A 27864-nucleotide genomic window follows, 5' to 3' on the forward strand; every position below is an offset into this window, starting at 1 on the left:
CCCACTGCTGCTTCTCACAACCAAAGTTTCCCCCTGGATATGCTGTCCCCTTGTCCCATTGCATAGTCACCTCCCTTTGTTGCACTTTCTCCCTTTTCTGTCCCTGTGTGTGCAACCTTGTGGAAAGAGAAAAAGCACCACTTGTAGCTGCCTTTATCTGACAGCTCACATGTGTAGGCAAGAGGAAAACATTTAATCCCAGTTTCCTAATTAGAGAAGCTATTAGAGAAGGCTGTAAGTACTGATAAAGTAAGCCTCCCTTTTCCTTTCAGCTGTGTACTGCTAGGGATCAAGACTGTCTACTTCAGACATTGATCTCCCAGCAGTCCAAGAAAGCCTGGAAACAGCTTCCACTCTAAAACAGACACTGACCTAGCTCAGTGAAGCTTTTCTCCTGTTGCCACTTTAAAGAGTGGTGAGTAGCTGACTGTGAAGTGAGAAGGACCTTGGAGCATTTTAGTTTGCCTTAAAAGAAGGTGAGGAAGGGGCTTGGTGCAGCCATGGGAAGAGGAGGGGTGATGTGTTATGTGCCCAGGCTGCAGTGTGCTGTGGTTTGAGGGAGGCAGGCTAGGGTGGCTGTGCTGTGCCAGCTTGTGTGTGTGAAAATCCTTATGCAAAGGCAGGGCAGCCCAGGAACGGGAGGCTGTGGATGCCTCATCCCTAGAGGTATTCAAGGCCAGGCTGGATGTGGCTCTGGGCAGCCTGGTCTGCTGGTTGGCGCATAGCACATAGCAGGGGTTGAAACCAGATGATCATCATGGTCCTTTTCAACCCAGGCCATTCTGTGATGATAACCCTGCTGCTCATAAGCTCTTACCTCAGTTCTGGGCCCGTGGTGCCACCAGGACAAAGGCAGCAGATCAGCATCTCACAGCCTCCAGGCTCCTGAATCATTGAGCAGAACTGGCCTTCTTGAATGAATTCTTCTCCCTGTCACAGTTTGAACACATCTCTCGTTTACATTCTTTATTTTTTAATGTGTTGTTCTTTGCTTCCTCAGCTGCCAGGGAGGCAGGAACTGCAGCAGCCCATGGACTGAGGGCTTTGCTGCTCACGCGCTGCTGTCAGCACACCCAGATGTGCACGGTGTCAGTGCCGCAGCTCCGTGTGGCCCGTTGGTCTGTGCATGACAGTAATTACAAAGGCTTTACAGATTCTTTGGGGGCTGGGCAGTCTGTGCTGGGCATCCTTTGCTCCCCACAACCCGGGGGACGGCAGCGCTCAGCGCTGTGGGATCGGCGGGGTGCTGCAGGGAAAGGTTCTGCCGGTAGGGCGCTGTGCGCGGCCCGGAACCGGACGAATCTCGGAGCGCTGCTCGCACATCGGCCGGTCGCTCCCGCTGGAGCCGGCTAGGACGCGGTGCTCCCTTCCGACCCGGCACGCGTCTGCACGGCGCGCTCCGCTCCTCCCTTCCGAGGGTTAACGCAGCGCCTTCCCTATGGGCCCCGCCTCGGACGGCCGCCGCCGTCGCCTGCACAGATCCGGGGCGCCCCGGGCCATGCCACGCCGCTCCCGCCAGGCGCGGCCCCTTTAAGAGCGCCCGCGGCCGACCCCAGTGTTCTCGCGAGACCGCCGCCGAGCACGCCCCGCCTCGCCGGGAAGTGCCGCGAACTACTCGTCCCATAACCCCCCGCGCGGTCCGTCGGCCAATAGCGAGGCGCCCCGCTCCCGCGCGGGAGGGGTGGGCGGGCTGGCGCCCCCCGCCCCGGTCCCCCGGAAGTGATGTCACAGGCCCCATGTGAGCCGATTGCAACACATGCAGCGCGGCGAGGGGGAGCGCGAGCAACCGGTGTCCGACGTCAGCGCCGCCGCCAGCCGCGCGCCGCCGGGGGGGAGCGGGCCTGAGGTGAGGGCGCGGCGGGGCCTGGGCCGGGCGGGGCGGCGGGGCCGGGCGGGGCCGAGCCGGGGCTAACCGCTGTGCGTGTGTGCCGCCGCGCCGCTGCAGGCCGCCGCAGCCGCAGGAGGAGGAGGAGGAGGAGGAGGAGGAGGAGGGAGAAGATGGCGGACGATCCCAGCGCTGCCGACCGCAACGTGGAGATCTGGAAGATCAAGAAGCTCATCAAGAGCCTGGAGGCGGCCCGCGGGTGAGCGGCGGGGTCCGGGGGGCGGTGGGAGGCGGGGCTCGGTCTTCAGCTCCGCTGCCGGGCGGCGTGGCCGTGGCCGAGAGTAACCGTGGGGCGAGGGGGAACGGCTGTACCGGGAGCGCGTGGGGCGGGGAACGGGCGGCGTTCCGCGGGGAGCCGGGCCTCACCGGGCCTCAACGTGTCCTCCGGCCCCGGCGGCGCTGCCGGCAGGTGGCCGAGCGGAGGGAGGGAGGAGAGGCCCCGCACCGCGGCTGCCCTGTGCTGCCGCCGACGCCGGGAGAGCTGGGCTCGGGCGCGGCGGAAGGGCCCCGCGGGGCGGGCAGGCAGGCAGCACCCTTTGTTGGACCTCTTCTCTCGTCCGCGCTTTGCCGGTCTTTTCGCTCCCTCTTCTTTTTCCTCGTGGAAGTCCTTTGCTCCTTTTCCCCCGAAGTAAGCTTCTCCGAAAGGCTGGGAGCGCTAAGTGTGAGGGCTGTGCCCTCCCAGAAGTTGGCGTTGCACTTTAATGCCGTTCTTTCCTTAGAAGTAAAGAGTGCTGGCTGTTTCTGCGGTGTGCCCCGTGTCAGAGAGGGCATGGGCCTGTCTGTGTGGGGCAGTGGGCAGTGGCTCCATGTATGGGTCAGGAATTGCTTAGACTTCCGTTGCTGCAGGAACTGTAGGCATCAGAGCTGTAAAAAAGCGAGAAAGGTATGTGCTTCAGTAAAGTAAAAATGAAGGGCAATTCCTTAGTTACCCTTATGGCTGCAGTTCTATAGGCTGCTCTGAAATGGTGTTAAGCCAATGGGGGCACTGCTGCCATCCTGCTCAGGGCACCCTTCCCAGTGGTGCCTCCCTTTGAGCAGCTCCAGGCCAAAATGCCCAATTCTTGGTGCTGGTGGAGTGGGCTGGGGAACCATTCAGCTGGAAGCTAACCCAGAGAAGAGGGAAAGGGGAGGAGAACCTGAGCCAGATCTCCATTAGTTTGTATTTTTAATCTGACTTGTGATGTAGCCATGTAAGGGTTGGGGTGTGGGAGAAGAGAATGTGGAGCTGGTGCTGTCCTTGTCTCCTCCAGAGTCGCCTTTGGCTGCCTGAGCTGATCACTCAGCTGTGCCCTCATGCATTGCTGACAGCATGTGTTGTGCTGGCAGGGGCATCCCAGTGAGCAAGGGAGCCTGAGGACAGCTCTTGCCATGCAGGTGGAAGGGCTCAGGCAGCTACAGGCATCTGTTGCAGCTCGTGAAGACCCTTCTGGTCCCGGTATAGTGCTGAGGGAGGCTGGGCTGTATCTGGGAAGGGCTATCTTTCTAACTGCATGCAAAAGCATGTGTGCATTGAACAGCAGCTCTTGGTTTGCTCATCGTTGGGAATAGGTGGATGTTGAAGAGGCCAAGGTTAGAACTCCAGGAAAAGGTGAGGTAGGAGGAGCGTTTTGGAGTGGGTGACCCCCTGAGTCTGGGGCAGCTGCCCAGCTGTCCTCCCCCACCCATCTGTGTTCCCTCTTCATGTTCAAGATGCTACAAGTGCAGTAAAATGCATGTAGGGGTTTGAGGTGAGCCCTCTGGTCTGGCATATCTGCTAGATGTCGTGTTACTCTTGTTCCTTCACGTAATGTGTGCTAGCTGCTAAAGCACCTGGCAAAGGCTGCTGATGCTAGCAGTCCTTGCTGTAAGCAGGATTATGCCGGTTACATGTAAATGCATGTTCTGCTTTCACGGAGTCCCAGTTAAAATTATCCTCCTCTCTTTGGGTCCAGTAAGGGGAAGAGATGCTGTAGCTCCTACCAGAAGCATTAGGCTCACTGGCACAAGAGGTGTGAGCCAGCGAAACAGGCTTTTCCTGCCTTTGGGAGAGTCACTTCCTCTTCCTGCCAAGTAGGAAGACCTGTTCTGGGGTGGGTTAGGGGGCAAAGCCTCTAAGTAGGATGATGTGGAAGCCAGGACTCCTTGGTTCCTCCACCTTCCCTTACTCATGTACTCCTAATAGTGACCCAGCAGCTGTGTCCCAGTTTCTTGCACTGGTTGTTCCTGCAGTGGATCAAAGGGACGGGAAATAGAGGAAGCTGGAGCTGGGCATTCAGGTTGTGTTGTGGCAGCTGGGCACTTCTGCTGTTTTCCAGCCGTTTCTATAAAGCCTTGATAAAATGTGTGGAGTTCTACCAGAATGTTAAGGAAGCACAGGAACAAGGAAATGCTTTTATCATGCCTGGGATAATTGAGGTAAGTGGCAGTGTGTGGCCAGAAAATGAGGCGAGAAGATTAGAGCTTCAGCTTTACCAGGAGCTCATCAGCTGGAGGGCAGTGAGGGGAAAGCTGCTGCTTGAATGTTAAGGGAGCATCCTAGCAAGAATGTCATGTATTTTTTTTCAAGCTTTGCTCTTCTCTGGAGAGCTGGTGTTACCAATGAACTCTGGTTAGCAAGAGCCTGACAAAAACACAAAAACCAACACCCCTCCAAACCTACCCCCAAACCCTCTCTCTGCTTGCAGGGAGTAGCAGGAGGTACATTTGGTATCTAGTTTTGTCTGTGCACGTTCCTCCAAAGCGGAGCCGCAAGCTGTCTGCCCCTGTACGGAGTTAATTAATTGGTCTTTCTGATATGGTGATAAGGGAAAGGGAGTAGCTGGTGTCTGCAGAATGTGTGTGAGAGAGGGCAGGTGGGGCCTGAGTTCTGTGCTTCAGGCCGTGTTCCAGCCAGGAGGAGATGAGAGTGAAAGGCCTTGTGAGAAGTTTAGCCCTTCTCTCTGGTAGCTTGAGCCGCTCAGATTCTCATCAAGCATCTCAGCTTCTCCCTTACAAAAGCATTCTGCTTTCTGAGCAGTCAGCAGTCCACAGTTGGTTTGTGTAACACACAGTCGCTGTGAAAGACTGTGCCCCCCCGGTAGAGCTGCAGCTGTCTCTGCACTTGGATGTTGCAGCAGCTTGAGCAGGAGTGGTATTAGCCACTGTGATTTTCCTTATCCCATGTCTCAGGGCTTTTCTGTTATTGCTTCATGCAGTTTTCCAGTGTCAGTATTAAACTGACAATCGCTCTTTGTTCTTCCATGGTTCAGAATGGTTAGCAGGACTGAGTTCAATTTTTCTGCTCATGTAAGCTGTAAATGCTTGGCAGAATCAAGTATCAGCAACAACTAGCAGTCTCCTTGCAGGCTTAGGCCTGAGATGTCACACTTGAATAGTGTTTGAAAAACTTCTCCAAGTCTTAGTAACAAGGGCTCTATTCCTGCAAACAGTTCTCTGCTGGGCAGATGGGTTTTCTGACCTGGAATAAGAGCACAGTGGGTGCCGCTGCAAATTGTAAGGCTGTGTTATAATGATAAAACCTTCAGGAACCTGCTCGCACGAGACACCTCTCCTGCACTGAGCTTAAAGACAGGACCCTTTGCTTGCCACCCTGCTCTGCTGAAACAGGAGGCAGAACAGAGCAGAAAGGTGTTCTTGGCAGCTCTGCCTGCCAGCACAACTGTGGCTGACAAACAGTAGGTGGAGGTTGGGGATCAGAATGTGTCTCCAAACTGAGTGTTTTGGAAGGTGAACTAGCAGGACATATGCAGGCTTTCTGGGCAAACTCAAAAACAAGGCCTGAACAAGTAATTTATTCCAGTTATGACTGAAAGGAGTGCATGAAGGCAGGAGGACGGAGAAACAGCAAGAGAAGAGGGCAATCGTGGTGTCTCTGGAGCCATGGGGAAGTGAAATGAGGCTGTTTCTCACTAGGGTTTGGATTTTGTCGAGTTGAAACTTCCATCTGCTTTATGGGAGAAACCAAACGGGAGGCAAATAAAAAGCAACCAGTAAAGAGAGGTGTGAAAATGTACAGGAATTCCTGCAAAATGAAATGTATACTCATTCTGCAAGCTGACCTGTAGCTTGCAGAGTGCGTGTTGCAGAAAGCTGCGGTAGCAGCTGGGCTTTCCATCAGTCCATCTGGAGCCTTGCTGGTCCTGGTGGAAGGGCCCGCCTTTGGAATTGGCTTTGGACTGCTCCTGCTCCCTAGCCATGAGCAACAGTGATGGGAATCTGCTCGGGTGGAGGTGGGTGGTGGGCTGTGCATCTTTGCAGCTTGTGCTGGTGTCGCTTCCGTGACCAGGCAGGTTGGCAGGGCTGAGACCTGTTGGGATAACCCAGTGACTGGAGAGCGGGACAAGCTGTGGTCTATTCTGCTGTTAGCACAGTGGGCCTTGCCAGAGGTGACCTCAAAGCCCACAGAGTTGTGACAGGATGCTGGAGCTGTAAATGCTGCTGTGATGCAGTCAGAGAATAGCCAGGTTTGCATTGCTCCTGATTTCTTTGGAATAAGCTCTGGGGAAGCTTGGGGCTGCCAGAGTTGTATTGCTCCACACTGGTGAGCTGTGTTTCTCTCCTGAGTTAAGCAGTGCAAATATTCAGTTCTGGTAGCGTCTGTAGCACTTGACTGTGGGGAGCACATTCTGCCAATAGCAGGTACTGGGCAGCTCTGTTGTGTGTGCTGGAACAGTTGTTGAATGTGCTAGAACAGTTGGTTCTAACTTCATTGTGAGTTGCTCTCCTGCATGATACTGCAGGTGATGTAATGGTTCCTGCTGTACCAGTACCATTGTGCCCAGCTGTGGCAGTACCATGCATGATGGCACCAGCGTGGCTGTCTAGTCCTTAAATGATGCCATGCACTGGGTGGAGGATTTATCTTGATCTTGCATTGCTAAGACTCGTTTCTGGCCATGCTACCAGAGATGTGTGGGCTCAGAGACTCCCTCCCCTGCTCCCAGGATGGCCGTGAACCACTTCCGCTCCCATCTCAGTGGGGATCCATTTGTCATTGTGGTTGTGCCAGGGTTTGTGTTCTGGGAGACAGTTTAACTCTTGATACTGAATCTATTTCTGCAGAGCTAAAGCTTTCACCTTAGGATGTGGAGTATTGCAGAGACCTTGGCCTGGCTCAGCTGGGGACCTGCGAGGGGCAGCACTGTGCAGGGTACTCCTTGGCTTTCCTACTTGTGCTGCGTTGGCTGGGCTGCAGTGCTGATGTGTCAGGTTGGTGCCTGCTATCGAATAGCCCTGGAGATCTCTGCACAGCAAGCTGCTGTGGTGTGCAGGTGTTTCCAGCAGCTTTCACTTGGGCGGGGAATGTGAGAGGGGTATGTGAGGAAAGGACTGGGTAGGCGGTGTGGCACGCAGGGTTTATCTTTGCTGATAGCTGCTTGGGCTTTATGAGCTAGCGTTAAAGTGTGAAGTGTTTAGGGAAGAGGTTATGATTTAAGTTCATATCTGAGCTGAAGTGCTTCCTTGAAAAAGTGCTTCCTTGAAAAAGTGCTTTCTCGATCTGGTCGTCTTCAGGCTCTTTTTCCAAAGAAGGGCATGTTTCTGTTAGAGAGGAAAGTTAGAATACTAAGACTGCTTCTTGCTCTTGATAGTGCAAGGAGGAAGCGTTTGCAGAGGCTGGTGTGGAAATAGCCCATGGCAGGGGGATAACAGGGCTGTGTGGCAGGTTGTCATCTTGCTCATGGTGGCTGCCTGCTGAGGTCTGCCATGCGCTGGGGACAAGCTGTGTAAACACTCTGTGCGAGCAGGGCTGATGGGGCTCAGGAGGAAGGCAGGGTCCCTTCAGAGCTTGCATTTGGGGGTGTCTGGAGCAGTGTTAATGATGGGTGGTCTGTGCCAGACTGGAGGACAGCCCCCATGGCAGAAGGGCTGCTGACGCCCTGCCTGTGTGTCATTGTTGTAAAACACTTCCTGGGCTCTACCTGCCTGCTCTACCTGTTCCTTTTGAATTATAGCAACAATTAAGTGCTGTTTTGAGAATACATTCTAGCAGGTGGCAGAAAATTACCTGCTCTGGGAGAATTGTTACGTGCCAGACAAACTGCAGTTGGTGTTTTATAGCCTTTGGTAGTTTGGTAGCCTGATACCCGCCTTTATAACCACGTGAATCATTGCTGAACAGCATGATTCATGCACAGATCATCATTCACAGAGAGCTAATGAATGAGACCCTGACTGCTGAAGAGAAATGACGTGGTAGGAGATGGGAATGAGCACCTCGAAAGAGGACAGTCTTTTTTGGCTTTGTGGCAACAGTTCTTTTTTTCCCTGTTGGCTCCGTATTCCCATGCAGCTCTGAGGCATTAACATCTTAACGAGCAAATCTGGATTTGTGCTTCAGTCCTTCAGTGTACATCTTGTACCCAACTGGCCCATTAGCATAATGCAACAAGTCTTTAAAACTTGGAGCATTAATAATTGGAGAGTGAGGAGGGAGAGCAGGGGAGCTGTGGCAAAACCAAGCCTGCCAGTGAGTCACAAGTGTCTGAAGTGCAGAAATGTCTGTTCCACTTACCAGTAATTGGAAGTCCAGGCTTTCTGCATTAGGTCAGATGCAGCCAGTAAGGCCTATTCAAAACGTGGCTGTGCAATTATCTTTTTGTCATGTGTTGCCTTTGATCCGGGGATTTCAGTGTGGCATTGATTCACCTTCCCCATGGGGCGCTCAGTTTCCACTGGTGCTGATCCAACGTGCCCCAGCGATGTGGGGTGAAGGCTGGGTTCCCTCCTGGAGCCCCAGGACCGATATGGGACCCACACTGCTGCCAGAGCAGAGGCCCCAGTGCAGGAGCCACTTCCAGCTGAGGAAGGGAAGATCTTGGAGCAGGAGGTCACCAGCTCTGAGGCAGGATGCTGCTTATGCTGAGCTCTAACAGCGGTGTGCGCTGGGCCAGTGGGCAAGGACTCAGTTACCTGCTGCCTTCAGACAAGCGATACCTGGCCAAGTCCTCTGCTGTGTGGGGAAGAAGTCAGTGACCCAGTTCTTCTGTCGCTGCCCTTCTGTCCCTGGGGAGCGGTGTGCACTGAGCTCAGGAGGCAGGTGCTGGCAGCAGTCCTGCTGCTGGGGGGACCGCACAACCTTACCAACCCTTGAGATGTGCTTGTAGCCTTGCCTCTGCTCTGGGGCAGAAGCAGCCATCTGCTGCCTCCCTGTGGGAAGTTCTCCTCTGCTCTGGAGCAGCGGTGTGCCGAGGAAGGCGGGCTCACTTTCTGTGTCCAGGGTGGGTGCCGGCACGGTGCTGAGCTCCATAGCCTGCACTCGGTTCGCGTGGCACCTGGGAGCTTTTCCTCACTTCCGCTTTGAGAGGGTCAGTGGGTTAGGGTAAGAGGACAGAATATCTCCTCGGGGCACTCTTATTAATGCCTGCCTTGAAGCTGTTTCTGGTTACACAGAACGCTTTGTATATCATCTTCCTGTAACATGGGACCTTCTGGCAGATGGGATAGAAGATTCCTGTCTAGAGCTCTGGATCAAGGTTACGGCATGAGACCTTGGTGCTGTGTGGACTGAGGTAGCAATAACTGCACAGCCTTGTGCTGTGCTGCTAAGTGGTGTCTGTCTAGGGCAGAGGTGGCACTCCGAAGATGACTGGGGAATTAACCAGTTGGCTTCCTGGACTTGAGGGGCTTCCCTTTCTCCAGCTAAAGCTTATGCTGAAAAGTACTCTTGAGGAAAGAATGACCTGGTCTCCCAGCTCCATGGTCCTTCTCCTGTGCCTGTTCTCCTCCTTCTGCTTTTTCTCTGCTTCTGAGATGATACCAGGTCAAGGGAGATCCTTCCCGACATACGTTTGCTTGAGAATTTATTGCTTCTGGGTCTTTGTGTCCTTCTTTAATAGACCTGGGAACCTCTGAGGATCACTTTGGGCTAGTGTTGCCTTTTGGTAGGTTATCCAGAATGGTGGTGTACGCAGTGGTGAAATACAGTGCCTTTGAGGTGGGGGCTGTGATGTTCTTACTGAAGCGCTGCAATGAAAAGTGCTGCCTACAGCATGGCTTTCAGCTCTTCTTTACCTTAAGCTAAAGGGAGTAATGGTAATTCCCACTGTCCACTAAGTGGTGGTGTGGGCTGTGTATAGATATCTGTGCATCTGAGCTATGCTTTGAGACCATCTTCTGAACAGAGTGGGATTCCCTTTGTTTCTGGTAGAAACATCTCACAAAGCTGTTGCATCCCAAGCAGCAATTAGATTGCAGTGTGTTGCCTGTGTTAGTATCGAAGCTTTGGACCGCTGTTCTGAAGCACAGGCAGTTCAGGCCTTGGGTGAGCTTCCAGGTGACTGGCTCTGAAGCACTAAAGGGGTGCCTGGCTCTTTCTTCATAGGCTCACAGGATTTCTAGGAAAAGCTGCATCGCTTTTGTATCTGCGGTCATCTGTGTGGGTTTGGCATCTCAAGTGAACTTATGCCACTTCCTATTTGAAGGAGACTGTGTTGTTAAAAGACAAAGTCTTTAAAGGGCACATCTAAGACCTGTTTATGCACTTCCCAGCCATAATTCATCAGCTGTGAGAGCGTACTCATAGAACTTCCCTTAGGCAAGGTCAGTGCTGTTATACCCAGACTTACATGAATAGGGAGTGTCTAGTGGCCTGTGTTCTGTGAGTGAGTCCAAACCAGCAATTTCATACTTGCTTGTACCAAAGGACACTTGCTTTTTATAGCCTTTCATTCAACATCTCTGCTAAGATACAGGATCCAAAAAAGTCCTCAGCTGTTCTTTTACATTGCTGCTTGCCTGGGACTGTGCTCTGTCAACATGGCCCTTCACTGCGGAGTCGTAGGCCAATGGAAGTAGTGCTCTTGGACCTGTGCTGTGTGCCTGGATGCCATAAGCTCTACCTGGGTTTACGTGGGTATTTCTGGCACTCATCTTGCAGCTGGCCATGGATGTGCTGCTGATGGAAGGGGTCCGTTTGTAATTCTGGCTGTGCATGCGGCATGAGCTACCCAGTAATCTGTTGTCCTCTGGGCTGGAGACAGGAGACCTTGGGAAGGTAACAGCACTTGAAGCATCATGTGGCAGCAGTTACAGTAAGCCTCCTAGCTGTATCCTGTGGGTAAGGGCAGATTATCTGAAAGCTGCTTCGCACTCCTGCCGGGCTCTGGTGGTTGCATGTAGGCCTTGTGCTGCACACTTGGTTTCCAAGAAAAGCAAGGCACTTGTAAGCTGCTGCGATGTGAAAATAGGCTCGTCTTGAGTCACAGAGAATGGCTGACCTCCCTTGCCTCTGTGTCTCCATGTTACGCAGTGCGCTATTAGTGTAAACTGCTTCATTGTGGAAGAAGCACGGCTCAGCTGTTGTTGGTCAAGTCTCTGATGCCCCAGGATGGGCCAGGAGCTGCTATTTATACTGCACGGCTGTTACGTGAGTGCTGTCCCATGTCCCAGGAGGCCAACTGCACCTCGGGAGGAGAGGAGGGGACAGCAGTTGGTGCTGCTGTGTTGGTGCTTCTCATGACATGTGGCCTTCCAGTGGCCATTTCCTTGAGGTAATGCTGTGGGAGATCTTTGGGAAGCCACTGGGCCTGTCTCTGCTGTCAGCTGGAGGTCTGGGGGCCTGCTCAGCTGTTTGTTGTGAGCAGGAAAACTGAACTCCTGCAGATGGAGATGGCTGCCCAGAGCAGGAGGCTCAGCTGTAACAACACCTATCCATGGGGTGTCTTTGGCAGTTTGTTTCAAATGTAATGCACTGCGTGCTGTGTGCACTTGTGTGTTGTCAGGGTGGTTTCTTCATGTTAAACTGAGAAGTGCAGACACAGAGCGCCACTCCTGATGCCTGTTTTGGCTGAGGGCTCAGTATGGCTGTCCAGGTGGGTGAAGCGCTGTCTCAAGTCCCCTATTTGCTTCTGAAGAGCCCAACGTGTCCTGCTTAGAGCTGTATCCCACAGCTGTCATAAGGCACAGTGAGACCTGTGGGACAGTGCCATTTTTAGGAAGCGCAGGAAGATCTTGTAGTAAAAACCTTCTGGAGGCCGAGGTGCCCATTTGCAGGAGCACCAGCAGAACCTGTCCCCTAAGCTCTGGACAAGGCCAGAATTGATTCACGCTGCACACACTGCCGCTCGCTGTGATGAAATGCTGGTGTTTGTAGCTCCCTCTCCCACACAGCTCTGGTGGGTTTTAGGAGTGAAGTTGGAGGTTCTCCGGGTGGTAGGAGTAAATTCAGAGCCCGGATCTGTGCTGGAGGTACCCAGTATCTCCAGGCCACACTAAATCTGAGCTAATTGCCAATTACTGGCAGGGCTGGCATGATGTGTTTAGTAACCATAGCACCCAGCAGTGAAGTGTTTCCACTTTTCCAGAGGTTGGCACTTAATTGCCCCCACCCGCCCAGTTTCTTTGCAGGTGCCTGCATTGCTTCCAATTGTTTTCTCCTCTGTAGTTCTATGAGCAGTGGCACATTTTGTGCTGTCCTGCAGACGAGGATGCCAGTTTCTTGCAAAGCAAACATCTCAGCATTTTGGATCTTGGTGCACATCCTTACATTGCAGTGGCAGCTATTTGGCTGCTGTGCTGGCACTCTGAGTCCGGAATAGAGACAGCCACTGTCTGTAGCTGCTTAAAACTTCCTGGCGCGGTTCAGTCTGCAAGCATTAGCTTCCAGCTGATTGAGCAGAATTTGTCTTGGGTGCACTGGAACCGTGGGGGAGAACTTCCTGGCTGTGCTGAGGAGATTGTAATGGGCAATGCCCTGGGTCCCTCCTTGGGGGAGAGCTGTGGGGCTGATGTGGGGAGAACTCGGCTTGCTATGTGTTTGATCCCTAGCTGTGAGCGAGTGCTTCCCTTAATCCAGATTGATTATTTAATTGTTCACTCTAACAGCTCAGTAATGAAGTTCTGCCTGGCGCTGTGCTTGCTGCAGGAATCGCAGTTGGCAGCAGCCTGCCAGGCACAAATGACCCGTGTGCTCCTGAGTAGCAAAACCCGTTGGTTTCAGAGAGTGCTGTTCACAGAGGCTTTACCAGCACGATTTCCATACAGTGTTCCTGGAGGTAAATGTGCTCAAACTCTTTCAGCAGCTGTGGAGGAGGATGAGGCATGGGAGGTACAGAAGTAACCTGTCGTCTTGCTGAGGCACTGGCTGCGAAGACCAATAGGAAACTCGGAGGCTGTATTGCTATGCAGAGATGCAGAGTACTTCCATCCCCCAAGCATTTTTGAACTGCTGTTTTCTTACAATTTCTTTGCTGCATTTTGTCTCTGAGGCACTTTTAATAGGTGGAGCTGCAGGTTTTCAGACCTGGCCATTCTGCAGGAAGGTCATGTGCTGGTACAAGCTAGCTTTGGAGGAGGAAAGCCATTTCTGTGGCAGGTGAATGTGGTCTCTGTGCTGCATGAGGCAGCTCTGCGGCCATCGTCACCACCTGTGTGCAGATGTGCTTCAGCTGATGTCCAGTTTGGCAGGGACCTGCTCTCAATTAGGGATCAGACCTCAACCATGCCCTCATATGAAGAAGAGGGAGATGAACAGGCAGCAGTGGGTGCTGTTACAGTAGGCTAGCTGGGTGGGCTGGCTGTGCTCAGCAGTGGTGTGTGCCAGCTGGGGCTGCCCCTCAGGGTGTGGGGATGTGTGTAGCAGTGCTGGGAGCTGAGCACCCGCTGTCCTGCTGGGCACTGCAGCAGTCGCTGCCTGGAATCACTTTGGCTGAGTAAATAGTGATGAAGGCATGTCAAACCTGAGAACTGCGCTTCAAGTTGGTGATGGAAGGTGCTTTTGGCTATAAATCTGTGCTGGAGTGTAGCGACGGGTTGCATCACATGGATTACTGTGCAAAGCATAAATGAGAGCGAACATGTTGTCTAAAACTCCTCCTCAAGGTAGAAGGCACAAGGCCTTCCTCCTTGCTATTTCCACCAGGCTCCTGCACCTTGCTGTCTGCTTGTTCCCAGTGTGGTTCCTTGTGCAGAGGAAAGGTTGCACTGCAGTCTGTTCCTATCAGGAGAGCCAAGGGGCACGTTGGTCCTGTGTCTCATGCTGCCAGGAACTCCCACAGGTCACACAGCCAGCTAGGAGTGCTCTGCTGAGCTCCCTCATCTCTGGGAAGCAGTGAATCTCTGCTTTCAGAGGAAGAAACGAACTGTGAGCTCGCTTCAGGAGTGTTACTTTGAGAAACGTTGGGAAGAGCCACTTTCCTTCTGATAGGCCTCACTCAAAGGAGCCTGCTGGGAGAGGGAAGCCATTACATGTCCCCAAAGCGTGAGCCATTCACCAGGGAGCGAGCTGCTGTAATTGAGTGGTACATGCAGTATTCTTGGCTAGCATGACCTGGAAGTCTGCGATAGCTGTCAGGCAGGCACAGAGCTCCTTCTGGGAATAATGCTTGTGAGTGGCTCTTTACAACTTTCTTGATTAGTGTGTATGAGGATCTTGGATATTAAACCCAATTAGTTGTCTTTAAGGTCAGAGACTTATTTGACCTACCAGCATCAGATTCAACTTGGCCTGAATTGAAGATCTTCAGGAGAGCTGTACGACTTCTGTAAAGAGGCTAATGAAGTGAGGCTTCCTGAAGTGCTTCCCTGCTGCCTCTGTAGCCCGAACACTTCAGGCAAAGACTGTTAGAGCATCGCAGCATCTTGTCCTAACGTTTAAAAAAATCCATAAGAGCAAAAGGTTGCTTTCTTTTTTTCTTTTTTTTTTTTTTTTTCATGGCTGAAAAGCATTTAGTTGGTGATCTGGTTCAGATAGGAGTGCAGCTTTTGCTCTTGAGAAGGCTGCATGACATGGTGAGGCATTTGATTTTGATGACATTAGTCTAAACGTGAAGGATGCAGCCTGGGTTAAATTTGAGATGGTGCAGAAGCAGCACTTCAGACATCTGGGATACTTCAGTGGCAAATGGGAGATACATACTGGAAGACAGACAGGAATGTCCCTCATTTTCTTTTTGGCTTTGGGTGGAATTGAACCACAGTGTTGCTTTTGGAAATAAAACCTCTGCAGGTTCTGTCCCAGAGCTGTTGGAAAAACGAATATCAGTCTTTTTTTTTCATTTAGCTTAAGCCAGCTCTGTGATTTGTGGGGTCTTATCTCCTGACTGTGTGCCTGGGGCTGGTGCTTCTGAGCCAGCAGTGCTGTACTTAAGTACACTTTTATTTAAAGCAGAGGGCTTCCCTAGGAGGCGCAGTGCTAGCAGGGAAGTAACAAAGAACGGCTGCGACAAAATGACCTTCCAGTTCAGTTTTTTTGTGTTAATCTGAGGAGAACAATGTGTTAAAGCAACTCTTGGACTGGTTAGTGCTCCAGCTGTCTGAGAACAAATGGAATGGGCTTAAAAATGTCCTTAAAGTATGTGGCTGCATTGTTTTAAATAACTGCAAGCAGTCCTCAGCTGGAGTTACGTTCCGTTCTCCCCAAGTAGTATGCCAGGTTAAACCTTCTGGAGGACTTTGACCATAAGTGGCTAACACAGATTCTTGGTTATGGAAGCAAATCTTTTGAATAGCCTGTTATATTTTCTTTTCTCTCTCACCGTTGTCCAGCAGAAGATGAACTATCCTGTTTGCAGTGCATTGAAGCATCCTTTGAGACTGGGGAAACCACGGGAGGAGGGAGGAGACGACTGCTGGCATGGAATGTGGTATGAATACACAATGGTACTTTGGTGTCTGCTCACAAGTCGTCTTTTTCCTTTTTCAGCAATGGTACCAGCATGATATCGTTGATCATTCCCCCCAAAGACCAGATATCACGAGTGGCAAAAATGTTAGCGGATGAGTTCGGCACTGCCTCCAACATTAAATCCCGAGTGAATCGCCTTTCAGTACTGGGAGCCATTACATCTGTACAGCAAAGACTCAAACTCTATAACAAAGGTAACATCTGTGGCTGCTGGCAAACTTCCCCCATGTGGAAGCTCTCTTAAGTTCCTGTATGCATAAGCAGAATTCTGCTAATCAGTTCTATTAGCCTGTGCTGCTGTTTTGCTTTGGTATTCCAGATATTTTGGGTGATTGCTTTAGTGGTAGCCCTTGGAAGCGAGTAGTAGGAGGGTCCTTGTTTTTGATAAGTGGGCTCATGGTTTGGTCCCGAGCAGTGCTGACTCACATAAACCTGGTCAGCCCTAAGAGCTGTTTACTGTAATTCATTTGCACTGAACTAGTGACTTTCCACTGGTCAGAAACAAGTGTTGAAAGAGGGGTCACCAGTCCTGTCCTTACACTGGCAAACGGCCTTCACTGAGGTGGTCAGTCTTGAAATTGCTGTCTGGGTGCTGTGAAAGCTTTATGGGGGCATTCATTCTTTCTTTGGCTTTTATGAGCTTGCAGGCTTCTGGGTTTAACATAAGGTACGTGTTCCTAAAGCTTTGCTCTGAGTCTTCTCTTCAGTGTTGGATAAGGTTGCCATCTGGTTACTGCTCTCAGTTGTTCAGTATAGGTGCACTAAATCAGCTTGTGGAGATCTGGGAGGGAATACAGTGGGGGAAATGGTAGGTAAAAAAGCCTTGGGACCTTCACATTCAATTCTGGCTTAAGTCTCAATGCCTGATAGTTTTTATTGGTTATGTCTTGCGCTCTTTCATCGCGATCTAAAATTGTGTTATATACTTTGTAGTACCTCCAAATGGTCTGGTTGTTTACTGTGGAACAATTGTGACAGAAGAAGGAAAAGAGAAGAAAGTCAACATCGACTTTGAACCTTTCAAACCAATCAATACGTCGTTGTATTTGTGTGACAACAAATTCCACACGGAGGTAAGAAGACTTTTATTGTCCACTGGTTTTGCAGTAGTCAAGATTTGCTTTGCCAGATTCTTTGAAACAATTCTTGGTGTGCATGAGTCCATGGTTTGTAGAACAGCTGGCTTTAATTAAGATGTCCTGCTGCTGAAGGCACTGAATGTCTTGTGACTGGCTAATATGCAGAAATGTGTGATATTTGCTGAAAGGAGTTGAAGAGCCGAGTCCACCTCCTGCTATAGCTTTTTTATAGATTTTTATGGCCCAGCAAGCAGCTGCTGAGTTTGTGTAACCCGCAGACATTAGCTCTTCACTGTAATTGGAAGCAGTCTTTTTTTTTTCTTAACCTTAGAGGCCCATAGATCTTATTCCAAGCCAGGCCTTACAGTAATGGCAAGATAGCTTCAGTGCTGCCAGTCTTGATAATGGATGTGTTACCTGAGACCCCCGATGAAGAAACCTGCATGTGCATCAGGGGCGAGGAGGGATTACTTTCATCCAGCATCTACTTATCTTAGTGAAATGAATGGTTTGAGGCATATTTAAATTAATGTGGATTCTTGTAGCTTTAACTGCATGAGGTCAGTTTGTGTCTGTGTCTGTTTTGGCTCTAGCAGTGGCAGTCTGAAAGTCTTCAGTAGGTGACAGTACTTCGTGTTCATAATGTTCACCACAAATAATGTGTGATACACCTTTGACCTATGAGGTGTGGCAACAGGGTACAGCTCTTGCAAATTCAGCTTGAGCCCATGTGTCCATAGATGTCTGAAACCAAGGGGTAAACGAGAGTCAGGGGCAGAAAGCCAGGGGAGATATTTGTCCCTGCAGTTGTTGGCAGTGGGTAGATGGTGATAGGCTGCCTCTGCCCTATCAGGAGAGGGATTAATTTGGTCTTGGCTGCAGCTCCTGCTTCAGGGCACTGATTCAATACAGAAAAGTAGCTGCTGCCCAACAGGCTGTTCCCAGGAGGCAGCTGTTAATACTCTTGCTGGTGTGTAGCACTGCTCAGCAGGAGAGTGCCAATAACTTGAGAGGAATTTTTGGTAATTGATACTACTGATGACGTGATTACTAACAGCACCTTTCTGTGGTGGCTCTTTGCTCTCCTGTGTCTTATTTGAGTGTGTGCTTATTTTTACTTGGTATTGTCTGCACTGCAGAGTCAAATTTAGCTGTGAAGGCGTACTGCATGCTGCCTCCAGCAGTGAGGTGAGATGATGTTAACATTGCAGTTCAGATTTGTCTGTGATTGTTGGGTTTGGTCGTTGAGCCATGCTTTTAACCTACTGGTTCTTGATGCGTGGCTGGAACTCGAGACAGGGTATCTGCCAGGACACACAGACAGATGACGGGGGGAAGTGAGGACATGTCAAGGAGTGGAAAAAAGGGCCTGATCTTCAGCGTTAGGCTGAAGTGGAAAAAGGACGCTTCCCAGGCTGGAGGAACAGAACAAAGGCATGAATTCCTTTTTTGTCCTTGGTAGGTTGGGTAGTGGAATTGCTGACAGGACTAATGAAGAGGAAATTGGGGGAATTGCTGATCACTGGATACTTTAAGAGGAAATCAAGAACATCAGAATCGTAGTCATTTGCTGTCTGGCAAGGGTATCTGATAAGATTTTCTCTAGACATGTTATTGCCTGTGTGAAACTGAAGTAACTTCCCAAGAGGGATATGAATCCTAATGTGTTTCTGAAGGCTAGGATTTACATTGACTTATTTTGATATCTTGGCTGGAGCATTCATTCCAGTCACACGATTTGCTTGGCTCTGTCCCAGTTAAATAGATTGCAATTTAATATGCCACTTCCTCATCTCATTCATCCCTCTGCTGAGGAATTAATACAGAATATTTACTTTGGCCAGAAGATTCCATTAAACCTTAGTGTCTGTTTCTTTTAAGCCTGAAACCCGTAGACTTGGTTGTGTGGATTTTGGATAAAGATGACTGGTTTTTATTCCTGCTGCTCAGCCCAGTAATCAGGCTTGCAGGCATGCAGACACTTAGGGATCCAGTGGAGTAAATCACCTTCACTCTTTCACTGTTAAATTGGTGACAAAACAATGTGGGCCTCTCCAAATTCTCCATCTGACTAATGTATTTCTGCCAGCATTAGATATAACATCAGGACTGTTATTCTGTTCTTCTTGGACAAATAGAATCGTTTGTGTGCTGTGCCTACCAGTTTGGGCTGCCTTGAGAGGGAACAGCAGGTGACAGATTCCACTGAAAAAAAGGGTTGAGGTAACCACAGATGTGTCACACCAGCAGAATGAGGGCTGAGCAAGAAATCAGACAGTAGGAGCTTGGAAGCCTTCGTACAGTGCAATTGTCAGTCAGTGTGAATGACCTTACAGGAAGAATTTGGTTCCCCTCCATAAAGAGAAGAAACTTGCTCCATAACTGTTTTTTCAGCAAAAGGAAATTATGACTCTATAGCTAGTTATTCACAAGGCAGTTATTGCTGCTGTTAAATGAATTTTGCTTTGGAGGGCTGAATTTGTCATACCTTCTTTAGATAGCTCATTGTTCTGTCTTCGGGACTCCTGTAAGTCAACAGGTGCAGCAGAACAGTACTTGTGATGGCTGGAAGTTGAGCTTTCTTGGTGCTTTGTAGTATAAAACTGAGCTGACTAATAGCCCAATCAGCTCACTAAGCAGGCTTGGCTTTCCTGGCTGGAATGCCAGGAGAATTACTCTTCCACTTTCGCCAGCTGGAGAAGTGATGCAGCCTTGTGGAGGTACAATTCCTTTAACCCAAAGCTTTTCCAGTGCCACTCGTGAAGGTTTTACTGGTACACTTAAATGTGACAACATATGATCAGCTGGTAACACTGTGAAAATAGTTATTGAGCTTAAGCATTAGTTTCTTTCCATATCCTTCATCATTTGAGGTGTGACCTGGAGTAGTCCCAGCTTCTGAATCTGCTACCCTTTGTCTGATTGACTTGTAAAAAATCTTAAGAATTGTGTATTGAACTGAAGTGTACTGAGGTATGTTGTGCCTGGCAGTCATTTTGAACCAGGATCCAGGGCAAACCAGTTCCTTATGGTGAAAACACTTCTCTGTTCCAGGCTCTTACAGCGCTGCTTTCTGATGATAGCAAGTTTGGCTTTATTGTAATAGATGGTAGTGGTGCACTCTTTGGAACTCTTCAAGGAAACACAAGAGAAGTCCTGCACAAATTCACTGTGGATCTTCCAAAGAAGCATGGTAATGTGCTTGTTTATCTCTAAACTGCTCACAGCTGAATACCAGTGTGTTGAGAGGGGGTGTGAAGGTAGAAGCAGGGAACTTAGCTTGGATGTGTACAGCTGAACTCAGTTCTTTGCTCCCTTGAAATTTGACAGCAAAGCCTCTAGTCTGAGCCTTCTGTCAAAATTAATGAATCACAGTAATGTGCAGCTGATCTCCTTGAAGGGGTACTTGTTATTTCTTGATGCATCTGGCCATTTACTTGATTTGGGGTCTCAAGCAACAATGAAAAGCACAGACCTGTTCCTTGCAGGAAGCACAGACGCGTAGTGGAGCAAGCACAACTCTAGTTCCATTATGTTATGCTGTATTGCACTAAGCCACTGATGAATGTAGTGAATTGTCTGTTAGCTCCTGTTGGCTTATTGTCCTACCCTACAGCTACAGAGAAGGACATGTTTCTGTAGCAGAGAACACTGGGTAATGATGCGTCAGCAAGGACGGTGTGTGAGGCAGTGGAAGTAGCTTTGCTGAAGGTACAGGATACAGAGTGTGCAGATGTGCAACATCTCCATAGAGTTGCAATCTGTACTTATAAATAAACAAACCTGCTGTGAGATGCATGGAGAAAAATCTTTCTGTGAATAAATAACTCCATTTGCTGCGTCTGCCCTTGGCTTCACTTACTCAAGGCCCGGTGGGGACCATGTACTAACAACCTTCCTGAAATGGAAAGTCTTCCAAAGTGCTACCTCACATCTGCTCTCTTGTAAAGGTAGAGGAGGTCAGTCTGCCTTGCGTTTCGCTCGTTTGAGAATGGAGAAGCGGCACAACTACGTGAGGAAGGTAGCAGAGACGGCCGTGCAGCTGTTCATTTCTGGTGACAAGGTGAACGTGGCTGGTCTGGTTCTAGCTGGATCGGCCGACTTCAAAACTGAATTGAGCCAATCTGACATGTTTGATCAGGTGAGTGGCCTTCTCTGAGTAATGCTTGAAGTTGTAAGCTGGTAGGAATGTGGTGCTGATACAGTAGCTCTGGCGTAAGGTGTGCGTCCAGAAACAGTAACCTTGATGTCATCAGTGATTGCCCTCTTTTCACTCTGAAAGCTTTCTGAGGTCCCTCTGACGTCTGCTTACAAGTGAACAAAATAAATTTGTGATGTGACTCTTGCCAGCTATTTACTCTTGAGGTGTTACGAAGTAGCTCTGTTGTGGTACAGCTGTCTAATGCTTTTTGTCTCCTCTTTTTTTCTTGCTTAGCGGTTGCAATCCAAAGTGCTCAAATTAGTTGACATTTCCTATGGAGGAGAAAATGGATTCAATCAAGCAATCGAATTGTCAACTGAGGTCCTCTCCAATGTGAAGTTCATTCAAGAGAAAAAACTAATAGGTATGTGACTACATATTTAGTGTTTTCCTGAGCCAAATGTACTTCACTGAATGCTCTGATCTTGTTTTAGGCCTGGTTGAGTGTGTGCGCTTCCTGAATTGAGAAGAGCACAGCTTGCAGTGATGCTTTCTGTTCTCCAGACACCTTCTTAAATACTGCAGAATGTAATGGCTCTTCAAGAAGAGTTTGCTTTGTTGCTGTTTTCCCCACCAGGGCTCCTCTGACCTTCTGTCTATCATTTCATCAGCAGTTGCCTTGGTTTCAGGCATTCTGGTGACATTGGGATGGGAGGGAAGGAAACGTTTCCTCAGATTGTTTGCATCTTCAGCGCGAGAATTAAGATTTGTTTTTGAGATGGCAGTAGAAATGATGCTTTGTCTAACCGTCAGCAGACAGATGCTGCTGATTTGAGAGTGTAAGGGAGCAGTAGTAACAGTAGCTACTTCACACTGAAGAGAATGACGCTAAGTAGCCATTCTGATGATGGTGGATCAGTCCTATCGATTGTTCCTCAGCTAAGCTAAGCCTTCAGGTGGATCAAGATTCCTGACAGGGAAGGGTTTGATAGAGCCGATTTACTGGTGATGAATCTTCTGAGTTGCGTGCTCTGATCAGTTGTCACACACTTTGCTTTCCTACAGCAGTGCTGCAGTTCTCAGTCTCTTCTTGCATTGTTAGAAGTCCACGTGGTGTGTCTTTGTTCATGATAATCTATTTCTTTGTATCTTGGCTGCAGGACGATACTTTGATGAAATCAGTCAGGACACGGGGAAGTACTGCTTTGGCGTTGAAGATACACTAAAAGCTTTGGAGATGGGAGCAGTAGAAATACTGATAGTTTATGAAAATCTGGATATAATGAGATACGTTCTGCACTGCCAAGGCACAGAGGGTAGGTGGTGCTTCTCATGAACCTTCCAGTTGCACAGGAGTTTAACACCTAAGCCATCTTACTTAGGTAGACCACACCGGTGAAGATCCTCAAGTAGGTCTTAAGAAATGGGTTAAGGGAAAGTTGTGGAGGCCCACCTCTAACTTGCAGCTTCCCTGCTATTCCATAGGATGAGTCTGAAATTAGCAAACTTTCATTAGGGAGAAAAGAATTGCAGTGCTAGGGTGACAATTTCTCATAACACTGCCACTGTCTGTCCTTCACTAATGTAAGTATAAGTGCACTGATACCAGTGCATCATAGAAGGGAGTCTGACTTGAGCTCTGTGGCCATTTGAGAAAAAAACAACAATCATACAGAAATCCTATGCGTGTGGCGTGATCCTTGCCTTTATTTGTGGTGTGCTGCTTTTTTGTGGTCGTTGGGTGGGTTTTTTTTCCCTGTGGTACAGTTTCTTGACACTACACACTGATGTGCCTTGTTTAGCTTCCCACAGAGCATCTGCTAGGGAGAAAGGCAGTGTCAGCTCTCTGTGTTGTGATGACTCTTCCGGTCTCCCACTGACTTTAACCTGCTTCTGATAGTCTCATCTAACCTAATATTTTTTTTTTTCTTCCTTCTCAGAGGAGAAGATCCTGTATTTGACACCAGAGCAAGAGAAGGATAAGTCCCACTTCACAGACAAAGAGGTACTTTAGCTTTGCAGGTAGTAGCTTTATTCTGGTGAAGCCAGACTGAATGTCTGACTTGGTTTGTCACAAGCATGATGACCTTTCATGCACTGAGAGGAGACCTGGGCAGGGTAGCCTGTGGCTCCTCAAGTTCAGCTTCAATGTAACTGCTGGATTCTGCTTTGTTTGTCCAGTCTTTATCCTGCTAGTTCTGAGGCTGTATAAATTAGGTTAGGTGACAGGCAAGAGAGTGTCTTTGACCACCATCAACTCATGCACCAAAGGAGTTTGGTAGCTGCCGTGTGTCGTGTGGTCTGAGGTCCCAGATATTACTTCCTGCTCTTTGCTCACTGCTTCAATATAAATTTAAAAAAAAGATTATAAACTGATACAATGAATTTAAGTGTAAGGGAGTATTTGCTGCTTGATAAATTTGTAATATGTATCTGTCATTGATGTCAATTCATTTCATGCCTTTACAGGCTGGAAAAACTCAAGAAGGTGGGTCTGTATTGTTTGATAGTAGTGCAAGCTGGGCAAAAGTCTGTCCCTTATAAAAATGGTGGTCATCTGTGTCTTGCATTAGGACTGTCAGCACAGCCATTGCAGCCACTTTTTCTCCGTGTGGGGGTAATTGCCAATTTCTTCTGTGTGCAGAAGGTTTACGTCATTATCTGAAGTGATGTAGTGTTTCTATGCCAATAATCACTTGACCTTCTACTTGCAACACTCTGCTTTTTGCCTGTGTATTTGCATAGGCCAGTATTTCCCAGAGTAAACAGTGCCTGGTTAGATGAATGCCAATAAACTGTTTGCTGGGTACAAAGTAAGTCTAAAGAAACAGTGAAAATTAAGTGCAGCATGAGGTGACAGTTGAGTGGAAGAATAAACACTTCCTCACTGACTTCCGTGGTATGGAAGCCCAAAACAAGAGCTGTCAATATTTAATCTCTTAGCACCAGGAGTCTTGTGCTTGTGCCAGCAGCGTCTACCACTGAGACCATGGCAAATGTCATGCTGCTCTGACCTGTAGAGCACGAAGGCTAATGTGTCTTCTGAAGACGCTGATGTTGAAGGCAAAGACAATTTGCAACGTGAGTGTTATTGGCAGTTAACATGCAGTGACTGTAATGTTCTTTTTTTTTTTTTGCTCCCCAAATGTCTACGCAGACTGGCCAAGAACACGAACTGATAGAAAGTATGCCCCTTCTGGAGTGGTTTGCAAACAACTACAAGAAATTTGGAGCAACATTGGAAATTGTTACAGACAAATCACAGGAAGGATCCCAATTTGTCAAAGGATTTGGAGGAATCGGAGGTAAACTGCAGAAGAAAAATGTTGCTGTGTTTTGTTTTTTTGTGATGGGTGATCTGATTATTTGGTGCCAACACAAACGGAGAACTAAACAGATGAGTCCTCCTCTTACTGATCGTTACACTGGTTTTAGAAACCTATGTTCAGCAGGGATCTCCAGCATGAATTCCACATCCAATGGGATGCATGTTAGGCAGCTGTCACTTTCAGGCTGTTCCTCAGATTGTTTTGTCCTTCAGAGTGCACAGGGGCTGGGTTCTCCTTTTTTCCAGCTGCTGAATTTCGGAAGGGCTGTGAACTGCTTCCATCTGTATGCAGCATACAGTTGCTTTGTGGAATGCTATGCCCTACTATGTAGAAATGGTGTGTGACAAACACAAGTCTCATTTTTGAAGCAGGTGGATATGTTACTTGTCTCTCAAAACTTATCTGTATTTTGCCCTCCTGCCTTAAGCTTCTTTGCAAGAGAAAGTGTTATTAGACCAACTCTGTGGAGAAACAAAAGTTCTGCAGTCATTTGGTCCATCTCTTAAACTCACCAACAAGCTTAGCTTGTAGTCTGTTGGAGGTGCAAGTAGAAAACAGTCTTCAGTCTGACAAAAGTCAGTAGCAGAGCAAAACAAACACACCTGCCACACACCTTGTTCTCCCCAGACTATCCATTGCTTATTTGTTGATATGCCAAATGCTTTGCCTAGCTAAAGTAGACATGAGCAAGGAAGGATTTCTAGGGATTGAAGAGCAGCACTTGGAGGAAATAAACACTTTGAGGAGTTTGGCTGTGTATGAAACAGCAGGCTTCTAACCTTTTGAGGGCTTATTATTGTAGGAGTCTTCTAGTCTTGTCAGATCCAGGCTCTTAGCATGGTTGGATACTGCTTGCTACCAGGCTTCAGTTCTTGCAGTTCAAATAAATTTCACCTAGGGTAAATTGTTTCCAGAGATAAAAGCATCCTAGAAACCTGGCTTGATGTGGAGGTTAAGAGACCAGGAAGACAGCTGCTGAATTCAGCTTACACTCCACTGTAAAAGTTGCTTCAGCATCAGCTGCTGTCTGAACGTAACTGCTGGGCCTTGGTCAAAGCAGTCGTGTTAGGGCAGATGACCCATTTGTGGTGGTCCTCCTAGCAGCGGGTCAGCTTTGCCGTAAGGAGGCTGGTCTGTGCTGGGCAGGTAGGTATTTCTTTGGCAGTGTGTTGCGTTGAGCTGTGACTCGTGGGTTCTCACCATAGCAGTGTCTGCTGCCAGCCAGCAGCCTGAACACATCTTGCAATGCGAGCACAAAGTTAGCTTCTGCAAATTCAGGTGAGACACTCTTGATGTGCAGGGAGGGAATCAACTTGCCAGCGCCGTCCCAGCTCTTTGAATTTGGAAGAAGCTAAAGTGTGTTGTTTTTACCAGGTATCTTGCGGTACCGAGTGGACTTCCAGGGAATGGAATACCAAGGAGGAGACGATGAATTTTTTGACCTTGATGACTACTAGGTAGTCGACCTGGGTCCGGCAAAACGTGCCTCGCCCCTCCAGCATCCAACCCAAGGAGCAAACTCATGGTGGAAAACACAACAGATCCCTGCCTTAGAATTGGAACATTTCCAGAACTTGATCCACAAACATTGGATATAAAAAAGCAAAACCCTACACTTTGATTTGTCATAGTGTCAGTACAGCAGTAAGCTACTAAGTTCCTATATGCCACTTTGGACTAATTTAAAAAGAATCCCAATTTTTACTTTTACTCAATGGTGAAATTGGTTGCTCTTGTATTTTATGAAAATGATTTTTTTAACCTTCATGATGCATTAACTGCTGTAAACCTCTTCCTTCAAAAATTAATAGAAGTAAGATCCTACTGGTTTGTTTCTTTTTACTTTGATTGGAGAAATCAATTGCTGCATTTTGCAGCAACGTGACCCATTTACATGGCATTCTCAGCTTAGACTGCAGAAGAAGAAATGTAATGAAATTGGAGCCATTCGTTCTCTTCAAAAGAATGAGAAAGCACTTACCTGTGCTAGCTTTATGAGGTGTGGCTTGCAAATTCAGATGGTTTGGGGAGGCTTACCAGCCAAACGTGCTTTTGCCTATCTGCAGAAGCACTGCTCTTACAGACTAGGAAATGCACTTCACTGATTGCAATGAAAATGCTGCTGAGGTCTTTGGGCTTAATTGGATTTGAGCAGTGCAGCCTTCAGATTTTTTTTTTTTTCAGTGTTGACAAAAATAAACATGATTTAAGTGAAGTAAGGTACACTTTGTTTTGTTCCTCAGTCTTTTTTTTGTTTGTTTTTTGCTTTAGGACTGCGTAAGGTTTCCTTGATTATGTGAATTTGATTGAACCCACAGTTCTTTAATGGAAGCGGGTGATTTCCTGAAATAATCAGTAATCTGAGTCCTTGGCTGAAGCCTTAGTGCTGGTGATTTGGGCCGCTTGGTGGGTTGTGCTGAAGCTCATCAGCACCAAGGCGTCCATCTCCCAGCACTAAGGAGCTCTGCTGTGGCTCTCAAGTGTCCTGTAAATCTGATGCTGAGCTCTAACGCGCCCTTAGCGGGTTAAAACTTCTGGTTGCATCAAGATTCAAAAGCTTTTTTGTCATGCCTGCTATGTAGGATGCGTTTCGATCTGTCAGGAATGGCTAAGGGTTTTTCAGGTGGTCCTGCAGGCACAAGATGAAGCTAGTGGTGCAAGATGATCACGTCTTGCTTCTGTTGGGGGTTATTGGGTTCTCTGATGGGCACTGTGACACCTTTGTGCCTGGGAGTTCTGTTCTTCACTGGGATCGCTCTGAATGCATCAGTCAAAAGCAGCTTCTGTTGCTGTAGTTGCATACCTGCCTATTTTTTTTTTTCCAATAATCCTGTTTCACTTGAATGGAGGAGGAGCTCATCTTAAACTTCTGCAACACTGTTCTTTGAGGTCCAAAATTACTGTCATTGTGAGCAATATAACTTGTAACCCTGGATTATAACCCGGCAGATGGCTTTGCTGTTGTTTTCACATCAAAGCTGGAATCTCTCTCGGAAGGTGTCTGGGTCTGCCACAGGTGTGCACAAACCCAGCTTTGAGCACAGCTGCGGCCTTCACAGCGGTATGTTCTGGATTTTGCCATTGTAAATGGGTCTAATGTGACATGACAAGACCAGAAAAATTGGGTGTAAATTTACATTTTTGAATATACTGCTTGTTGTTTCACATGATACGTTTAGGGTATGCAGCTCCTTTTTGTAGTTTTTATTTTTACTATTTAAGTTTGGAAATGATGCCAAATTTTTGTATTTCTTTAATCAATGTGTTCTCTTCAGTGATATATATTGCATTATATATTGATGTGTATATCAATATATACTGATATGTATTACACTTACACATACAAACACGTTAAACGGGGGTGAAAAATCCTAGCCTTTGCATACTATATAGCCTCTGCAGAGAGATCCCAAGCAGTGATATCTTGGTGTTGTGATGTACAGAAATGGAGAAGAGTATTAAACCATATTTAAGAATATAGTATGGACTCCTGATTTATTTCCTTTAGTCCAGGAAACGCCTGCTTTACTCTGTTCTGTGCCTGCAAGGCTGCAGATCTGTATGCGTGAGCTTTAAGGTGGCTGCTGCAGAGCTGAGCTTGGGAACATCTTGTTTCCTCATCATGCTGAGCTGCTCTCTTAAGCTGTGCTGGAAATCTGACTTCAGAGGGGGATAAAAAAAACACCACACCAATAAAAAGTTCAGATGATGTTGTGCTGGATTACCTAAGGTGGTCTCATAGAACTGTGGAGCTGAAAAAATACTTTGCAGGTGCAGGAGCTGGTGCTTAGTGCTCCCATCACAGATCACCTGAGTGCTGAGAGGCCCCT

The 27864-nt window shown here is 48.3% G+C and overlaps 1 protein-coding gene across 1 annotated transcript; it reads left to right on the forward strand.

Annotated features, from left to right (window-relative positions):
- The first annotated feature begins 1971 nt into the window (after positions 1 to 1971).
- Positions 1972 to 27514, forward strand: ETF1 (eukaryotic translation termination factor 1). Its single transcript, XM_042880722.1, has 10 exons — positions 1972 to 2084; positions 15504 to 15679; positions 16419 to 16558; positions 19619 to 19757; positions 20515 to 20705; positions 21000 to 21129; positions 21866 to 22021; positions 22646 to 22710; positions 23863 to 24010; positions 25409 to 27514. Exons 1-10 carry the CDS (start codon positions 1999 to 2001, stop codon positions 25489 to 25491), a joined length of 1314 nt encoding a protein of 437 aa, XP_042736656.1. The 5' UTR covers positions 1972 to 1998; the 3' UTR covers positions 25492 to 27514.
- The last annotated feature ends 350 nt before the right edge of the window (positions 27515 to 27864 follow it).

This window comes from Lagopus leucura, unplaced genomic scaffold (assembly GCF_019238085.1).
Source record: "Lagopus leucura isolate 7727_CA_CO unplaced genomic scaffold, USGS_WTPT01 Super-Scaffold_100027, whole genome shotgun sequence".
Taxonomy (NCBI): Eukaryota; Metazoa; Chordata; class Aves; order Galliformes; family Phasianidae; genus Lagopus; species Lagopus leucura.